Source organism: Mustela putorius, unplaced genomic scaffold (assembly GCF_011764305.1).
Source record: "Mustela putorius furo isolate JIRA1106 unplaced genomic scaffold, ASM1176430v1.1 tig00000127_pilon_pilon_pilon, whole genome shotgun sequence".
Classification (NCBI taxonomy): domain Eukaryota; kingdom Metazoa; phylum Chordata; class Mammalia; order Carnivora; family Mustelidae; genus Mustela; species Mustela putorius.
The window spans coordinates 1,103,327-1,118,803 of NW_025421288.1; the positions used below are offsets into that span (position 1 = coordinate 1,103,327).

Here is a 15,477-nt window from a genome sequence, read left to right on the forward strand (position 1 = left end):
ATGTGAATAACCTGCTGGAAGTCCCAAAGATGGAAGTCCTTTAAGCAGCTGGTCTCTTCTGATATATCTTAAGGTTCAGAATTTGGTTTTCTGGAAATGTAAAAAGTCTGAGCAGTGAGTCCTGGTACTGATGCTAGGTCACCCTCTGGTCTAACTCCGGATTGAAAGCTCAGGAAATCTGAAATTCTTCTACTTCCAATTCAGTTTCCTCAAACCAAACTCAATCAATTCAGAGCCTATTTCATTCAGTTTATGGTCTTTGCTAGTTCTTATCTACCTTTTCTGTTTTCTTTTATTATCTCTTTGCTACATTTTTATTCTCCCTCTGGCTTGTCTAGAAGTAAAAAGAATAGAATAAGTTTTCCTTCACAAATGATGGTTTACAAATGTAGATATTATAATGGAGCACATCTAAAATAATTTTTCCAAAACAAATTTGCACATATTGCATGTACAATTGGTCCTGGGTTGTATCTGGTAGGCCTCATGGATAATTTATTTTTCTCAAGTGAGAAGGAATGTCTTGTATTCCACATGACTCAGAAAATCAAGAGCTAACAATATGAACAGAATATCTGGTGTAATCTATTTATCACTTTAATAATCAAATAACCTTTAACACATGCTAATTCACCCTGATTAGTATAAACATGGTCCAGCAGTTAAGTGCTAACATGTCATTTAAGATAAGGTTTTCCATGACTAGAGTTCAGAAACTCATATCTCTGGGAAGGCTATAACCTTTCCAATAAGAACATGAGTTGGGACATGATTTTCCCAGGACGACTGAACAAAATTAATGTTTTGAGATATTAAGTGTGGGATTCATGCTACTATACCATGATTCTGCCTAAAATCTTTATGTTGGCATTCTGAATTGAGTTACAGTTAGCAATAACCAATTCTAAACCATTTTGGAAAGTAGGGAAAATGTCTAGGTAGTACCCATTTACTTAAATTTGTACTATCCATTTCTCTCCTCTATAACCTCTGTTGTAATAAATGCCTATTCCATTTGTGTGTGTATGTGTGTGTGTCTGTATTTTCAAACAAAGTGTACTTTCACAAGGGGGAAGAATTTATTTTTATTTTTATTTTTTTAAGATTCTATTTATTTTTTAGAAAGAAAGAGAGAGAGAGAAAAGAAGGGGGAGAACACAAGTAGCGGGAGTGAGAGAGGGAAAAGATTCGCTGCTAAGCTAGGAGCTGGCTGTGGGGCTCAATCCTAGGACTCTGGGATCATGACCTGGGCTGATGGCAGATCCTTAACTAGCTGAACCACCCAAGTGTCCAAGGGAAGAATTTAATGTATTGATCTCTTCTCAGATGGTTTCTTACATGTTTAAAATTTAGCTGGGTTAAATAAAGTTTAATAAATATTTAAGGGGCACTCATAGTATGTCTGGGTCTTTCACCGTAGGAGGTGACATACTTTTTGATATTTGGAGTTCATAGTGAAGTCATTCAGAAAGGCAGTTATCTAAATGTCAGGTAATCACTTTATGCTCCATGCACTAGATATTATTATGTAAACAAGGCTATTAAGGATGATCTGTTTTCATAGTCAATGTCAGAAACCCAGAGCATTCAAGAAAAAAAGAAATGACATACAAAATAAAAAATGAAGTATTCGTAGGCAGGATTCTGGAGAAAGCCGCTTCCTTGTTTTTCGGTAGGTCATGTCACAGATAAGCCCACTGCCATGTACCTCCCAGAGAACTCATCTCCCTGTAGTTGATGCAGGATATTTGTGGAAATGAAAGCAGAAACTGTGGGTGGTGATTCTAAACTTTCATTCTCTAGAAAGTCACCCTGTGTGAGGCCCTGTGGGGCAAACGTGGTTGAGTGTGGCAATGGTTTTTGACACAAAGCATGCGATCCTCTCAAATTCATTATGGCCGTTTCATTTACAGCCTCTGATGCCTGAGTTCGATGCCTTCCAAAGAATATATGGGAAATAGAAACAATGTGACAGAGTTTGTCCTTCTAGGGCTCACACAGGATCCTGAGGGGCAGAAAGTGCTCTTTGTCCCATTCTTACTCATCTACGTTATGACAATAGTGGGCAACCTGCTTATCATAGTAACCATTATGGCCAGCCAGTCACTGCATTCTCCCATGTACTTTTTTCTTGCTTATTTATCATTTATAGATGCCATCTATTCTACTGTCATTGCTCCCAAGATGATTGTAGATTTGCTCTATGAGAAGAAAACTATTTCCTTCCAGGCTTGTATGACTCAAGTCTTTCTAGATCACTTATTGGCTGGTGCTGAAGTCATTCTTCTGGTGGTGATGGCCTATGACCGATATGTAGCCATCTGTAAACCACTTCATTATCTAATTATCATGAATCAGAGGACATGTGTTCTTATGCTGCTGGTGGCCTGGACTGGAGGCTTTCTGCACTCTATGGTTCAGTTTCTCTTTATTTATCAGCTCCCTTTCTGTGGCCCCAATGTCATTGACAACTTCGTATGTGATATGTATCCCTTACTGAAACTTGCTTGTACCAATACCTACCTCATTGGAGTTTCTATGATAGCTAATGGAGGAGCCATTTGCACTGGCATCTTCTTCATTCTCCTAGTTTCCTATGGGGTCATATTACACTCCCTTAAGACTCATGGTTTTGATGGGAAACACAAAGCCTTCCACACCTGTGCATCCCATATAACTGTGGTCATTTTATTCTTTGTTCCCTGTATCTTCTTGTATGCAAGGCCTAATTCTACCTTTCCTATTGATAAATTCATGACTATGATTTTGACCTTCATAACTCCCATGCTGAACCCCTTAATCTATACCCTGAGAAATGCAGAAATAAAAAATGCCATGAGGAAACTTTGGAGTAAAAATGTGACCTCAACTGACAGAGGGCTGTACTATTCATGCAGAACAGGATATTCATTCTTTCACAGAATCGAGGACTGCTTCCATTATCAGTGATTACATCTTAAAAATGATCTCCTTTGGGTTAGTTAGCCTCTTTATTCTGAAATAGCTATATAAATTAATCTTTATCTAAATGGCGTATGTTACAACCCTTAGAGAGCAAGAGAATTGTATAAGTTTAATCTCTGATCTATATAATCATATTGTACTCAGCTTCTTCAGTGAGCAACAAATTTTGGTTTTACTTCAAGTTTTTGTTGGTAGAGTATGGCACCTCCATGGTACATAAAAATATGACCTAATAGAAATTATTCTTAGTCCAAGAGAGTGAGATTTTAAAATTAAAAATTCACATTGTTAAAAAAAAACTTTAATATAACAGTAGAAATAAATTTAACAGGGGTCAAATTAAATAGTTAGAAATTTCACAGCACATGTTCATAGCTGAGGATAGATCTATGAGAAGTGAACTTCATAACTTTATACTGGGATGGTAGCATATGGCTGAGTTTCTATATCCTAATGAAGTTTTGGGCAGACAAATTAAATTGTTCAATGAATTCTGTACATCTAGATCAAATGACTCTTCTGGTAGATGAATACACATTTAGTCTCTCAGATAGTAGACTGTCAGAGTCTACCTACATTTAATTAAATTCTCTGGGTATACTTTTTTTAAATTATAATATATGTTAAGAATTTTGGGAATATGTTTTGTTTTATATATGAATGCCTTTCTCCTCTGTAAACTTTATGTTCTAGACTTACATAATAAGTCAAAAGTGACTTCTCTCTTTATAATTTCTCTATAGAAAATTTGGAGGTTGATTATTGTATTACAAAGGTCATTTTTGAAGGCCCTGGCATTACACATTACCTTGCTGAGAGGTCAACTCACAACAAAGATTGGTTATGAAATTGGTATTTTTTGCCCTCATCTTTCTTTCAATTTGTAATTTGATCCAGTGAGTGTATTTAGCAATATTAATGTTTCCATTTTTTAAAATGTATTGAATAAATGCCAGCCATGAAGTTTTATTTATTCTTCAATGAAGGAAATAAAAACTAACCTAGATGTTTTAATCATAAGGAAATCCAGTACAGTATATTAAGTACTTCAAAATGACCAGAATTGGAGGACCTACTACCTGGATACTGTTTTGAATACAGTTGGGATCAAGGATTTACAACCAAAGTTATTATGCAGAAATGAGGAAGCTGGACTCATATTGAAAGTTGTGTTCATATACTTCTCAAAGTCCTTCCCTGTCCTGATTTTAAAAATAAAATTAAAAAAAAGTTTTCAAGTTTTGCTTCTTACATTTACATCTTTAACCCATATAGAACATCAATGTTCAGGTATGGTGTGAGGTAGAAAAATACATTCCTTTTTATCTTAGGAATAAATTTCCCAACACACTTATTGAAAACCACTGAATTTCCCACTACCCTGAAACACCTCTACTTTTATATCTAAAATATCTGTATATCTGTTCTTCTATTTCTTAGCTTTCTATGTAGTTCAATTAGTTGATCCATGAATAATAATATGGTATCTAAAGTGCTGCAATGTTTCAGATACCATTGCGATATAAAAAAATCCCCCAATGTTTAGTAGCTGAAAATGCCAGCAATCACTTCATCATTTCAGATGGTTTCAGTGGGTCAGGAATTTGGGAGCATTTCTGAGGGGGTAATTCTTGTTCAGGGTCTGTTGTGAGGTTACAGACAGAAACTGGGTGAGCCTGAGGTCTTCTGAAAGTTTCGTTACTCATGTGACTTGTACTTAGACTTTCAAGTCTTGAACAGTGGGAAATAGAACAAGTGGTACTCCTTGAGATCATAAGGGTGGAGTCCTATAGAACTGGTGTCCTTGTAGGGAGAGGAAGGGACGAGAGAGTTCTCTTTCTGAAATGTGTGCACAGAGGAGAGGCCATGTGAGGACAGTGTGAGAAGATGGACAGTCTACAAGCTGGGAAAAGAGGCCTCATCAAAAACCAGCCCTGTTGCTACCTTGATCTTGGACTTCCAGCCTCCAAGACTGTGGGAAAAATCAATGTCTGTTTAACCCTCCCTCTCTGTAGTATTTTGTTATGACAACCCAAGCAGACTTTGATGATGATGATCAATAATCTAGATTTGGTGAATAAAGGCCTGAGTTGAATCACCATAATTCAGTTCATAAAGGTCATGGCTCCTCATCAAATCACCATATGTGAATAATACCTAAAGCTTGAATTTTTTGAATGAAGGAATCAATAGGTATCCTCGAATAGTCTGTGATAGCACCACAAATAGGGATGTATATCTTCCTCTTTACCATTTTCCACGGTATCTGAGATCATTTTGCCAGGGTAACTGTGCTCTGGCAAGAGAAATAGTCAAACATTTCTGGCAATGACTGGAAATATGTTGCAAACTATGCTCATTCCTGTGGTCCAGCAGTCTGAAAGCAGACCAAAGGTGAAAGAAGGAGCAAAAGTTATTATAATGGGGCAGTTCCACATACATTGTTAGACTTCCATGTGTTCTATAGGAATACATTTCTGTTTTGGGTCCCTGGTTGCCGGAGTATAGTTTCATGGAATGAAAGAAGGACTCAATAGAAGTATTTAAAACTAATCTTTCATTCCAAAATATTAAGCAAAAAGTAGTACCGTATTTTTGGCTACCAAAGAGATTTGATAGATGCAGAGAGTGAGTCTTACCACTTTCCCACTTAATTTACTTGCTTGGTTTGGGAACAAAATGGAGAGACAGGCTCAATCTGTATGGAAAATGGAAGCTTAAAATAAAATCTGATATCATTGATATTTACATTTTGTGATTTGCCTTTGTATGAGAAAATCCTGTAGAGGATTTTTCTAAAAGGATGTATTTGGTTATGATCTCTCAACATCCTCATTTCCTTAGACAGGTCTCCCTTGGAAAACAAGGAGGCTCACTGAAGTAATTATATAGACCAATTAGGCAAGCAAAACAATGTTTTTTGTTTGGATTACTCTGCAAAAAGTGAGAATATCAGCTATTCCATGCAGGAAGAAGATAAATAAGTTAGGATTTAAGAAACCTAAATTTGTATTCTTAATTTGTCTCAGATTCTTCATATGAAAAATTTTTTAAAAAGTGAATTAGGTATTCTTCAATAACTCATTCAATTTCCACTGCCTAAGATTACTGATTGATTCATCAAGTTCTGGCTTCCATGTACTTGAATTTTCAGAAAACTCTCATAATATGATATGAAATCCAAGATTAGTATTCTTCTTCTTCCTTTTTTTTTTTTTTTTTTTAGCCAAATGCAGAGGCTTTAACCCACTGAGCTGCCCAGGCGCCCCTAGTATTCTTCTTATAGTCAAACATGATACAACACTTTTCCGGGATTTTTTATTTTGGAGATTTCTTAAATTAGGTAGATAATATTGTGTAACTGAAACAATAGAAATTGGCTTTGGGTTCTACCGCTTACTAGTTATACTATACCAGAAAAGTGGAAATAAATCATTCTAAGCCTCAGTTTTTCTACTATGAGTTGGAAATAATGTATTCATCTTCTAGGGTTATACTAAATTAACTATGAAAGGACTGCAAATAGTAAGTGCTTGATATAGGATACTACCTTTTGATGGTGAATTTAGGACAAATTAGAAGTGGACAGGGACAGTAATATGTTATTAACTGACTTGACAAAGTAAATAATTAATAGTAATTCTAAATTCTCCAGAGGGAAAAAAGTAAATTCTCCAGAGAGAAAATATGGGAAGTTCTGAGAGGAAGAAGTTGATGCATTTCAAATTCCCAAGTGTTTCTTGAGTTTATTTGTTAATATCTCCACAACTTAGAATGAGAATCAGTCTTCTTAAAGCCTTTGTTGAAAAATGGATGTTAACTAAGGATCCTGCTATATGCCTCGGTGAGTGTTCCTGTAGGAAGTAATATGGGGCCAAGGTCAAGATCAAGACTTGAGGCCAGACAGACTTGAATTATACCTTTAGGTCTGTTTCTCACTAACTATATGTCCTGGGATACAAGGCTTTCCTTCTTCATGTTTCAGTTTTCCTATCTGTATAATAGAAGGAGAAACCTTTCAACCACATATAACTCTCTCTAAACAATATTAAAGGAGATAATTTACATTTTGCATGATGTCTAGCATATATAAACAGTCAATACTAATTTTTGATTATTACTTATAATAATAATGGCTAATCTCACACAGAACTTTATAATTACCAAATAATTCCTATCTCTTAAGAGGAGAGTAAACTTACTTTCTTAGTCCTTAATCATCTCAGAACTTTAATATTCCTGACACCAAAAGAAATAAGAAGAGAGATAAGAAAGAGCAATTGGGACATTTGAAATGGTAATAAAATTTCTTTAAAAGGTATATTCTCTAAAATTAAAATAATATGTAGTCATGATAGAAACATATAAATTACAGATAAGTTTAAAAAGTAAAAATGTTATAGTTTCAGCATTACAATAAACCTATAAAATAATACTGGTTTTGCTCTATTTACTTTCTGCATTTTTCACGCATAATTTTAAATACTTGTACCTATACTTTTCCAAGAAATTCTAACATTTAACAATAAGGTAACAGCATATTTCTTTGAGTTGGAAGATTTGGATTTGTATTTCTTCTATTCCTGAAGGCAAAAGGAGTGCTTTATTTAGATGCACTGAAATGATTTTTAGCTTTTATTCCTTGATGGTGTAGTAGACCTTTCCTTCCTCAACTCCTATGCCCTTTGGTTCTTAATGAGGGAGAGTACTGCTGGGAGAGGTACTCTTGGTTGTTCCATATGTGTTACTCTATGACAGAGGCTGGTGAAAACATCATGGTTATTGGTTGAAGATGTGGCTTCTGATAATTGAAAGCAACAGAAGCAAAGGATTTCTTTCTCTCTAAGAGTAAGATGCTCTTTGATAAAATATACGAAATGACTGGAACCTCATTGCTTCCAAATTTTTAATCTTTATACAGATTGCTTCCTGAAATGATAGGAAACTGAAGCAGTTCTTTCAAGATTAGGTGTTTTGAATTCTATTTCCTACTTTAGGCATTCACTTAATCTTCAGTACAAAATGTTGAAATGTCTAACTCAGTGTTCTAGTCTCAAAGACATGATCCATGCTTCATCTTCCAATAATTCACATGTGGTTATTTGGCCTCTGACACATTTAACATTTTCTCTCTTTTTCATTAGAATTTTGGTTGTACCTATGGTAGAGGAGGAACTCTTTCAAATTAGGTTCCTGTCTTTGCATTCCCCCCTGGAGACAGCCTTCCTGCCACTTACACATATTAAAGGTGTAATAAATGGTTACTGAATTAACATGTGAATCAGTGAAACTCTGGGCACTAGGCAATGAATGAAAGGATGAATTAATGAGTAATGGGTTTAGAGAAATAAGGGAATGATTTTCATAAAGGCAACAAGTGGATTTTATCTTGTTGTGACATTACCACAACTTATTTAATAGCTTCTCTATTAATTCACCATAATGTTTAGATGATATAATTGCAAGGGTAAGCCAGAGACCCAAACAACCCTGTTTGCAAGAGATAAAGCATTGGATTTTTTAAGGACTGGATTCTCTGGCTTACACAACTTACACAGAAAAAAAAAAAAAAAATCCTTCCTTAACTTATCTCGTCTATACTGATAACACCTGTTAATAGATCTCCATTTTTCACCCTAGAGGCTGAAAAAGGGGGCTGGTTAGAGTCTCCCAGAATAGCTTTCCTAGTTTCCACATTATCACCTGCAGTGTTGATAGACACAGATAAATTGTCTTCCCATTCCTCAGTCTTCTTGGTAGCTATTCTTCTGCTAGATTACTCTCACTAGTCCTTTTTCAGAAGGGACTGAAGAAGTACCCTCTTGGACTCTAAGGGGAGTAATATTATTTATTACCTAAATATTCATCATTATAGGTTAAAAGATGACTCTAGGGAAACAAAATCTGAAGACATGAGAATAGCATGGAGAGGAGTGAACGAGCAGGGATCATTTTTGTGGGGGAGGGAGGGTGCTGAGCAAAAAAAGGGAAAAAAGGAGTTTAAAGGGGAGAGTATCAGTGAATGACAACACTTGCAGGAAATTTATTTCTTTTTCTTGGGATATTATATTTAGCACTCATTTTCAAACTGTAATCTTGTAATAAAAACTGTCTTTGTCTATTTAATGCCAAGACTAACTAATAAATCTAATGTGTATGGAGTCGGTGTGTCTATGTGTAAAATAGTTTACAAGCAGCCACTTTGGTAAAGAAAAGGAGAAGATTCATGCTACATAGTTAAGAACCATGAAGATAAATGATAGATAAATATTCTCTCTCTCTCTTTTTTTTTTTTAGGAATTCACTGCACAGTGAATTTCATAGAAAGAATACTATATAATAGTCATGTCAACCTTTGTACCTACTTTGTGCCAATTACAGAAATAGCCAATGTTCTGCTCTGACAGATATCCTTTGAGCCAAGTATCTTCATTTTACAGTAAATAGTGAAGAGTTCCAGAGGTTAAATGTATTTTATAGAATTATCTTTGCTGTTTATTCCAGTGTAAGGCCAGGGTCACAACCTACTGAATTACACTGAACAGCTTCCTTTCCTTTTGTAAGTCTTCATTATTTCATCTGTTACATAAGGATGATAGCAGGGTCTGACTTCAGTGTTGATGTAAAGAGTAAATGTGTCTGGCACTTGTAAACACTCAGGCAAATGTTGGCTGTGTTAGTGGTCACATCTAGACATGAAATGGTCTCCGTATATGACAACACTGTCTTTAGGTGAAGTTGTCCAAAAAGCTTTAGAGTAATTTTTACTCTTTTCTCTCTTTATGTCTCTGTCAAGTCTCTCAGCAAATTCTATTGTATCTACCTTCATAATACATCCACCTCTACTCCTACCATCACAGTCCAAACCACCATCACTTTTTGGCTAGGTGGCTGCAATAACTTCCTAACTAGTGTGCTTCTACTCTTGCTCCTTTATGAACCATTCTCTAGACAAAAGCCAGAATAATCCTCTTACAGTGGTCTGCATGATCTGTCATCAACCACTCTTTATTCATCCCACTCCTCTTAAGCTAGCCTCCTTTGATCTGTGGTACCAACCATGCTCCCACCTCAGGGACTTTTCATTTGCTGGTTTCTCTATCTGGAAGCTTCTATGCTCAGATACCTTTGTCCTTCCACAGCCATTCAAGTTTGGCTTATGCCATCCCTTCTCAAAGAAGCCCTCTCTGATTAGCTTACAGAAAATAATCCTACTCAGGGATCATGTATCATTTACCCTGCTTTATATTTCTCCTAGCAGGTATTATATTTTTGACATAATATATAATTGCTATTTTCTGTCTCTACGTACTAGAATATAAGCTTCAGGAAAGTAGAGACATTATCTGCTTTTTTCCCTAGAGTATTAGGCATATAGTAGACCTTGAGTATTTTGAGGTGAACTTATAAGCGAATGACTAAATAAACCATTAAATTATATTGCATTATATAATCTTCCCCTATATCACACACGTGCACACACACACACACACACACACACACACACCAGGGCCAGATTGATAGGATTTTTTTCAGCAGGGTCCTTTCAATGTGGTTGCTATGGATACTCATATTAGCTAAGTTTGGCTGGGACTGGAATTGAGAAGCTAACAAAAAAAAAATTCAATAACATATTTTGTTTCTATTTTACTTCAAAGCAAGTTTTAAAGAAGATTTTTACAAATTGATTAAGCAGAAACAAATCTCCAACAGAATAAAACAGAAAAACCCATGGTGAAAGAACACAGAGGACAAAAATATCTGGATCTCTAGAAGTCTTTTTATCTCTCCTAAATATAGTGGTTGCTCTTCTCTTATCCAAAGGCAAGGTAATTTTTAAAAATGTGAAACCATGACTCTCAAAGAAATATAAAATGAACACATACCAAAGGTTTTATTTAGTTCTTTCACTAATGAGGAAACTGGTATGATTATACTCAGCCTAAAGGAAATTCCAAAATAGCACCCTTACATTATTCAGTCAGGGATGTGTAAATAATTTACAAATAAATGCAAAACTGGCTTGATCTGTAATGACCAGCGAAATCAATCAACGTTCCACCCAGTAGCCTTTGTATTTCTATGGACCAGAGTTGTTAGCGTTATTATCAGTTTTATAAATTTAAGGAGTTGTTGAATAGCTCGAGATATCAAAAGGCATAAATCCGATAGAATCATATAATCCCAAAGAGAGTGTCATAGATAACACATAGACTTCAACTGAAGATGTCCAGTAATCCTTAGGTTACATTTCTTTCTTACACAATATTTTTATCTGACAAAAGTTAACCTTACTTTGTCTCTGTACATCAAAAGAAGTACAGATGTTTTATAAATAAAATAAACTTATATAAAAGGAACACTCTTTCTTTCTTTTTTTTATACAAAGGAAAAAAACACATATTTTCTGCATCCATTGGAGCCCTGAAACAACATACTTCAAATGAAAGATTTAGAAGAGCTTAATTATGTTTACTTACCAAGATGTAGATAGGACTATGGGAAACCAGTAAGGGGTGATAAAGCCATTATCACAGTTAGACCTGAGAGAGCAAGGGGAGAGAGTGATTACAGGAAACCAGAAGTTCTGTCCCAAAGAGTTCTGGCTCATTAGTCACCCATTGGTTGACAGACTATAAGAGGGAACCAGGACAGTAAATACCCTGAAATCCTTTTCTTCCCACCTGTCTTACATTCAGTTGGTACCACCTGTTGGTAAGAATTAAGAGAGTTCTGGCTGAAGGGGACCAGGGAAAGCAGCTGCCCAGGGTGTACACACTGAGAATAGATCTGAAGGGGTGGAAAGAATACAAGAATATATCTAGTTCCTGTTCTGTGAATTCCACTTTTTCTCCCATGTAAGAGAGTAAACACTTTGATCTGGGGAGTTAGGAGGAAAAAAGAAAGCACAGGAAAAATAAGTAAGGAGTCTTCCAACTGACTTATTTATATAATACTTGTTGAATACCACTATGGGTCATATTTTCTGCATCCAAGTGCTGGGGATAAAGAGGTGAACAAGACAGATACAGATCTACTCTTCCACTTACTTGAAGGGTTTTTAAATGAAAAGAAAAAGGTGAATTGCACTTAACCTGTATATACAGGTACAACAATTGTACAAATAGTCTTTAAAAAATATTTAATAAACAGTTCTTAACATTTCTTATTAGCTGAGAAACAATCAGGCTAATTATATGGTGAGTTAGTTCCCTGTATCTGGATGTCCTCTAGCATATCCTCAGTGATGGTTCATCAGGTGATGAACCTTGTAAGAAGCTGAGTTAGTTCAAAAATTCACTCTTTTTATAAAATAGAAAAAGGATGTTTCTTTTCTTGGTACACCATGAAAAAATAGCTTATACTACTAAAATGTTTTGGTCTTGTCTAAAAATCCAAAATATAAAGTTCTCATAATTTGAATTTGGAGATCTTATCTTTGCAGGTTAATTCTGCACTCCAGAATCTATCATCAGGATTGAAATGAAAGAAGACAGGATGAATGTGACCGAATTCATTCTAATGGGACTTACCCAGGATCGTCCAATGCAGAGAATTCTATTTCTGGTGTTACTTATCACCTACATAGTCACTGTCACAGGAAACCTACTCATTGTGGTTACTATCATTGGTAGCCAGGCTTTGGACTCCCCAATGTATTTCTTCCTGGCCTTCTTATCTTTGATAGATGCATGCTATTCCTCTTCCATCATCCCTAAAATGCTAGGCGATCTGCTCTTTGATTCAAAATCTGTTTCCTTCAGTGGCTGCATGACACAGCTCTTTATAGAACATTTCTTAGGAGCTTCAGAGATTGTCCTCCTTGTGGTCATGGCATATGACCGCTATGTGGCCATCTGTAGACCTCTGCACTATGTGTCCATCATGAACCACCACACATGCTGCCTCCTGGTGGGTGTGTGTTGGGCAGTAGGTTTTCTCCACTCCATTGGACAGATTCTGGTTACTCTCTGGCTCCCATTCTGTGGTCCCAATATCATGGATCACTTCATGTGTGACATTTTCCCCCTGATACAACTTGCCTGCACTGACACTTTCCTTGTTGGTCTCTTGGTTGCTGCCAATGGTGGGGTAATCTCTGTGATCACTTTTATCATGTTATTGGTATCCTATGTGGTCATCCTGTGCTCTTTGAAGACTCACAGCTCTGCAGGGAGGAAAAAGGCCCTCTCCACCTGTGGCTCCCACATCACAGTAGTTGTCTTGTTCTTTGTGCCCTGTATTTTTATGTATCTGCGACCAGTAGCTACTTTTCCCATGGATAAAGCCATAGCCGTATTCTATACTCTTGTTACTCCCATGTTAAACCCTGTCATCTACACAGTCAGAAATACAGAGGTAAAAAATGCCATTAGAATGTTATTAAACAAGAATACAATTACAGATGATAAGTGACCCAACACAAAGATTTTATTTCTATCATGATTTTTACATTTTTATAGTACTTTAAAGCACTTTCCATACCTCCCATGTGAGACAACGCCTCCGTAAGATAGGTATTATTATGATTATTGTTGTTTTACAGATGAAGGAAAAGAAAATTCAAAAACATTGAATAAGTAGCCCAATGTCAGACAGAGCTAGTGTGTGGATCTGCTTTTTTTTCTAAATCCAAATCTGATGATCTTTCAAGCATTCGAAGACTATTAGGGGGAAGAAAAGCAGTAATTCATCAGAACCGTTCTTGTTTTGTAACAAATTTAAAACATGCCTTTCTAGCTACAGAGTTGTATAATGGCTTATGTATATAAGCAGTTGGTACTCAGAAAGCTGTACTGCCTACTGGCATATGGGACAGTGTGGAGTATAATTTAGAAAGAGGATACTTGCCAAGACCCTTTTGGCCCACAGTTGATATACCTAAAGTTTAAAGTTATTTTGGGGTTTCTTGTTCTGTTGAGTAAATGTTGTCAGGAATTATAAAAATTAATGGTATTTAAACCAATGTGAAAATGTTTAAGTGTTTTCACATGGTCACCTCTTATAAAATTGAATTTCTATTGTTTTTATTTTACAAAAAAAAATGGAAAATCAAAAGGTTTAAATAAGTAGATCCTAGAACATATAAGTCAGCCTTGAGCCCAAATATTCTTACTCCCCATCCTGTGATCTTTTCATTATATAGGGGGCTTGGACTGGTATTTGATGATTTGTTCTATAAAAATATTTGTTATTATATGCTATAGGTTATGACACTTTATCAGAGTAATAATTATTAGTACAATCAAATGCAAGTGTTTCTCAAAACATACAATAAAATATATTTAAAAAAAAAACTTTTACTATTAAAAAACTGGCTTTTAGTTCCTTGAGACTGGAATCCTCTTTGGAAGGTCATTTATAAGGGATACAAAAAAACAGGAATCATTACAATTGAAAGAAAAAAAATATTTTTTAGCAAAACAACTTATATGACTTTGTTGTGAATCAATTTTGGCTCTTTTTTTTTTTTTAAAGATTTGTTATTTATTTAACAGAGAGAGAGAGATCATAAGCAGGCAGAGACAGGCAGAGAGAGAGGGGGGAAGCTGACTCCTCGATGAACAGAGAGCCTGATGCGAGGCTCAGTCCCAGGACCCTGAGATCATGACCTGAGTAGAAGGCAGAGGCTTTAACCCACTGAGCCACCCAGGCACCTCGATTTTGGCTCTTTTTAAAAATAAAGTCTATTAAAAGAAGTCTGTACCTAAATACAAATGTATATGCATGTCATAAATGTGCTAATAGCTTCCTCTTAAAAAAAAAAAAAGAAACATTTTATTTATTTATTTTAGAACTGAGATAGAAAGTGTGAGCAGGGGGAGGGCCAGAGGCAGAGAGAGAATCTCAAGGACACTCCACACAGAGCACGGAGCCCAATGCCAGACTCAGTCTAATGATGCTAAGATCATGACCTGAGCCCAAATCAAGATTTGGAACTTCAAATGACTGAGCCACCCTGGTGCCCCTGTAATTTTTTTTTTTTTTTGACAGAAAGTTCCAGACTCCTACCTCACATGGATACCACATTTTTTATTAAAAACATCAGTTGATTGCATGATGTGAAAATATTTAACAAGCGTATTATGGTTAAGAAAATGTAGAGCAAAAACCTTATCTTCAGGATGAGGAGACATGATCTTATTTCTCACTATGCCATCATCCTTTTCTGTGACACAAAACAGCTCTCCCTATTTCTACCAGTAGTTTACTTAGGTAATTCAGAAGCTGTTTCCAAGTTCTGTGATTCTGCTTATGCCAATATTTTTATTATTATAAATACTGTTAATTTGCTTCTACTTCAGTTAGAAGAAGTAAAATTGGAAAGGTTATGAGAACACATCTCATCTCATGTAATTTTTCCATTACTCATAAACAACTTAGAAGATGTCCTTCTGGGCTAAAGGGTCTGTGGATTGGTCTAAGACAATATGAGTCCTGCTCTTTGAGAACATGTCCTTCTCCCTACTGAAATGTATGAAGCTGCCCACAAGAAGAATACTTTGGCAGGTA

At 35.8% G+C, this 15,477-nt stretch overlaps 2 protein-coding genes across 2 annotated transcripts; both read left to right on the top strand.

Annotated features, from left to right (window-relative positions):
- The first annotated feature begins 1,941 nt into the window (after positions 1 to 1,941).
- Positions 1,942 to 2,949, top strand: LOC101694621 (olfactory receptor 4A15-like). Its single transcript, XM_004781650.3, has one exon. The coding sequence runs from the start codon at positions 1,951 to 1,953 to the stop codon at positions 2,947 to 2,949; it is 999 nt and encodes a 332-aa protein (XP_004781707.2). The 5' UTR covers positions 1,942 to 1,950.
- Positions 2,950 to 12,447: 9,498 nt separating this feature from the next.
- LOC101694321 (olfactory receptor 4C46-like) lies at positions 12,448 to 13,380 on the top strand. Its single transcript, XM_013050573.1, has one exon. It carries the CDS (start codon positions 12,448 to 12,450, stop codon positions 13,378 to 13,380), a length of 933 nt encoding a protein of 310 aa, XP_012906027.1.
- The last annotated feature ends 2,097 nt before the right edge of the window (positions 13,381 to 15,477 follow it).

What these genes read in the sequence shown, in the direction of transcription:
- LOC101694321 (XM_013050573.1), top strand. Translation starts at nt 12,448, where the DNA reads ATGAAAGAAGACAGGATGAATGTGACCGAATTCATTCTAATGGGACTT.
- LOC101694621 (XM_004781650.3), top strand. Translation starts at nt 1,951, where the DNA reads ATGGGAAATAGAAACAATGTGACAGAGTTTGTCCTTCTAGGGCTCACA.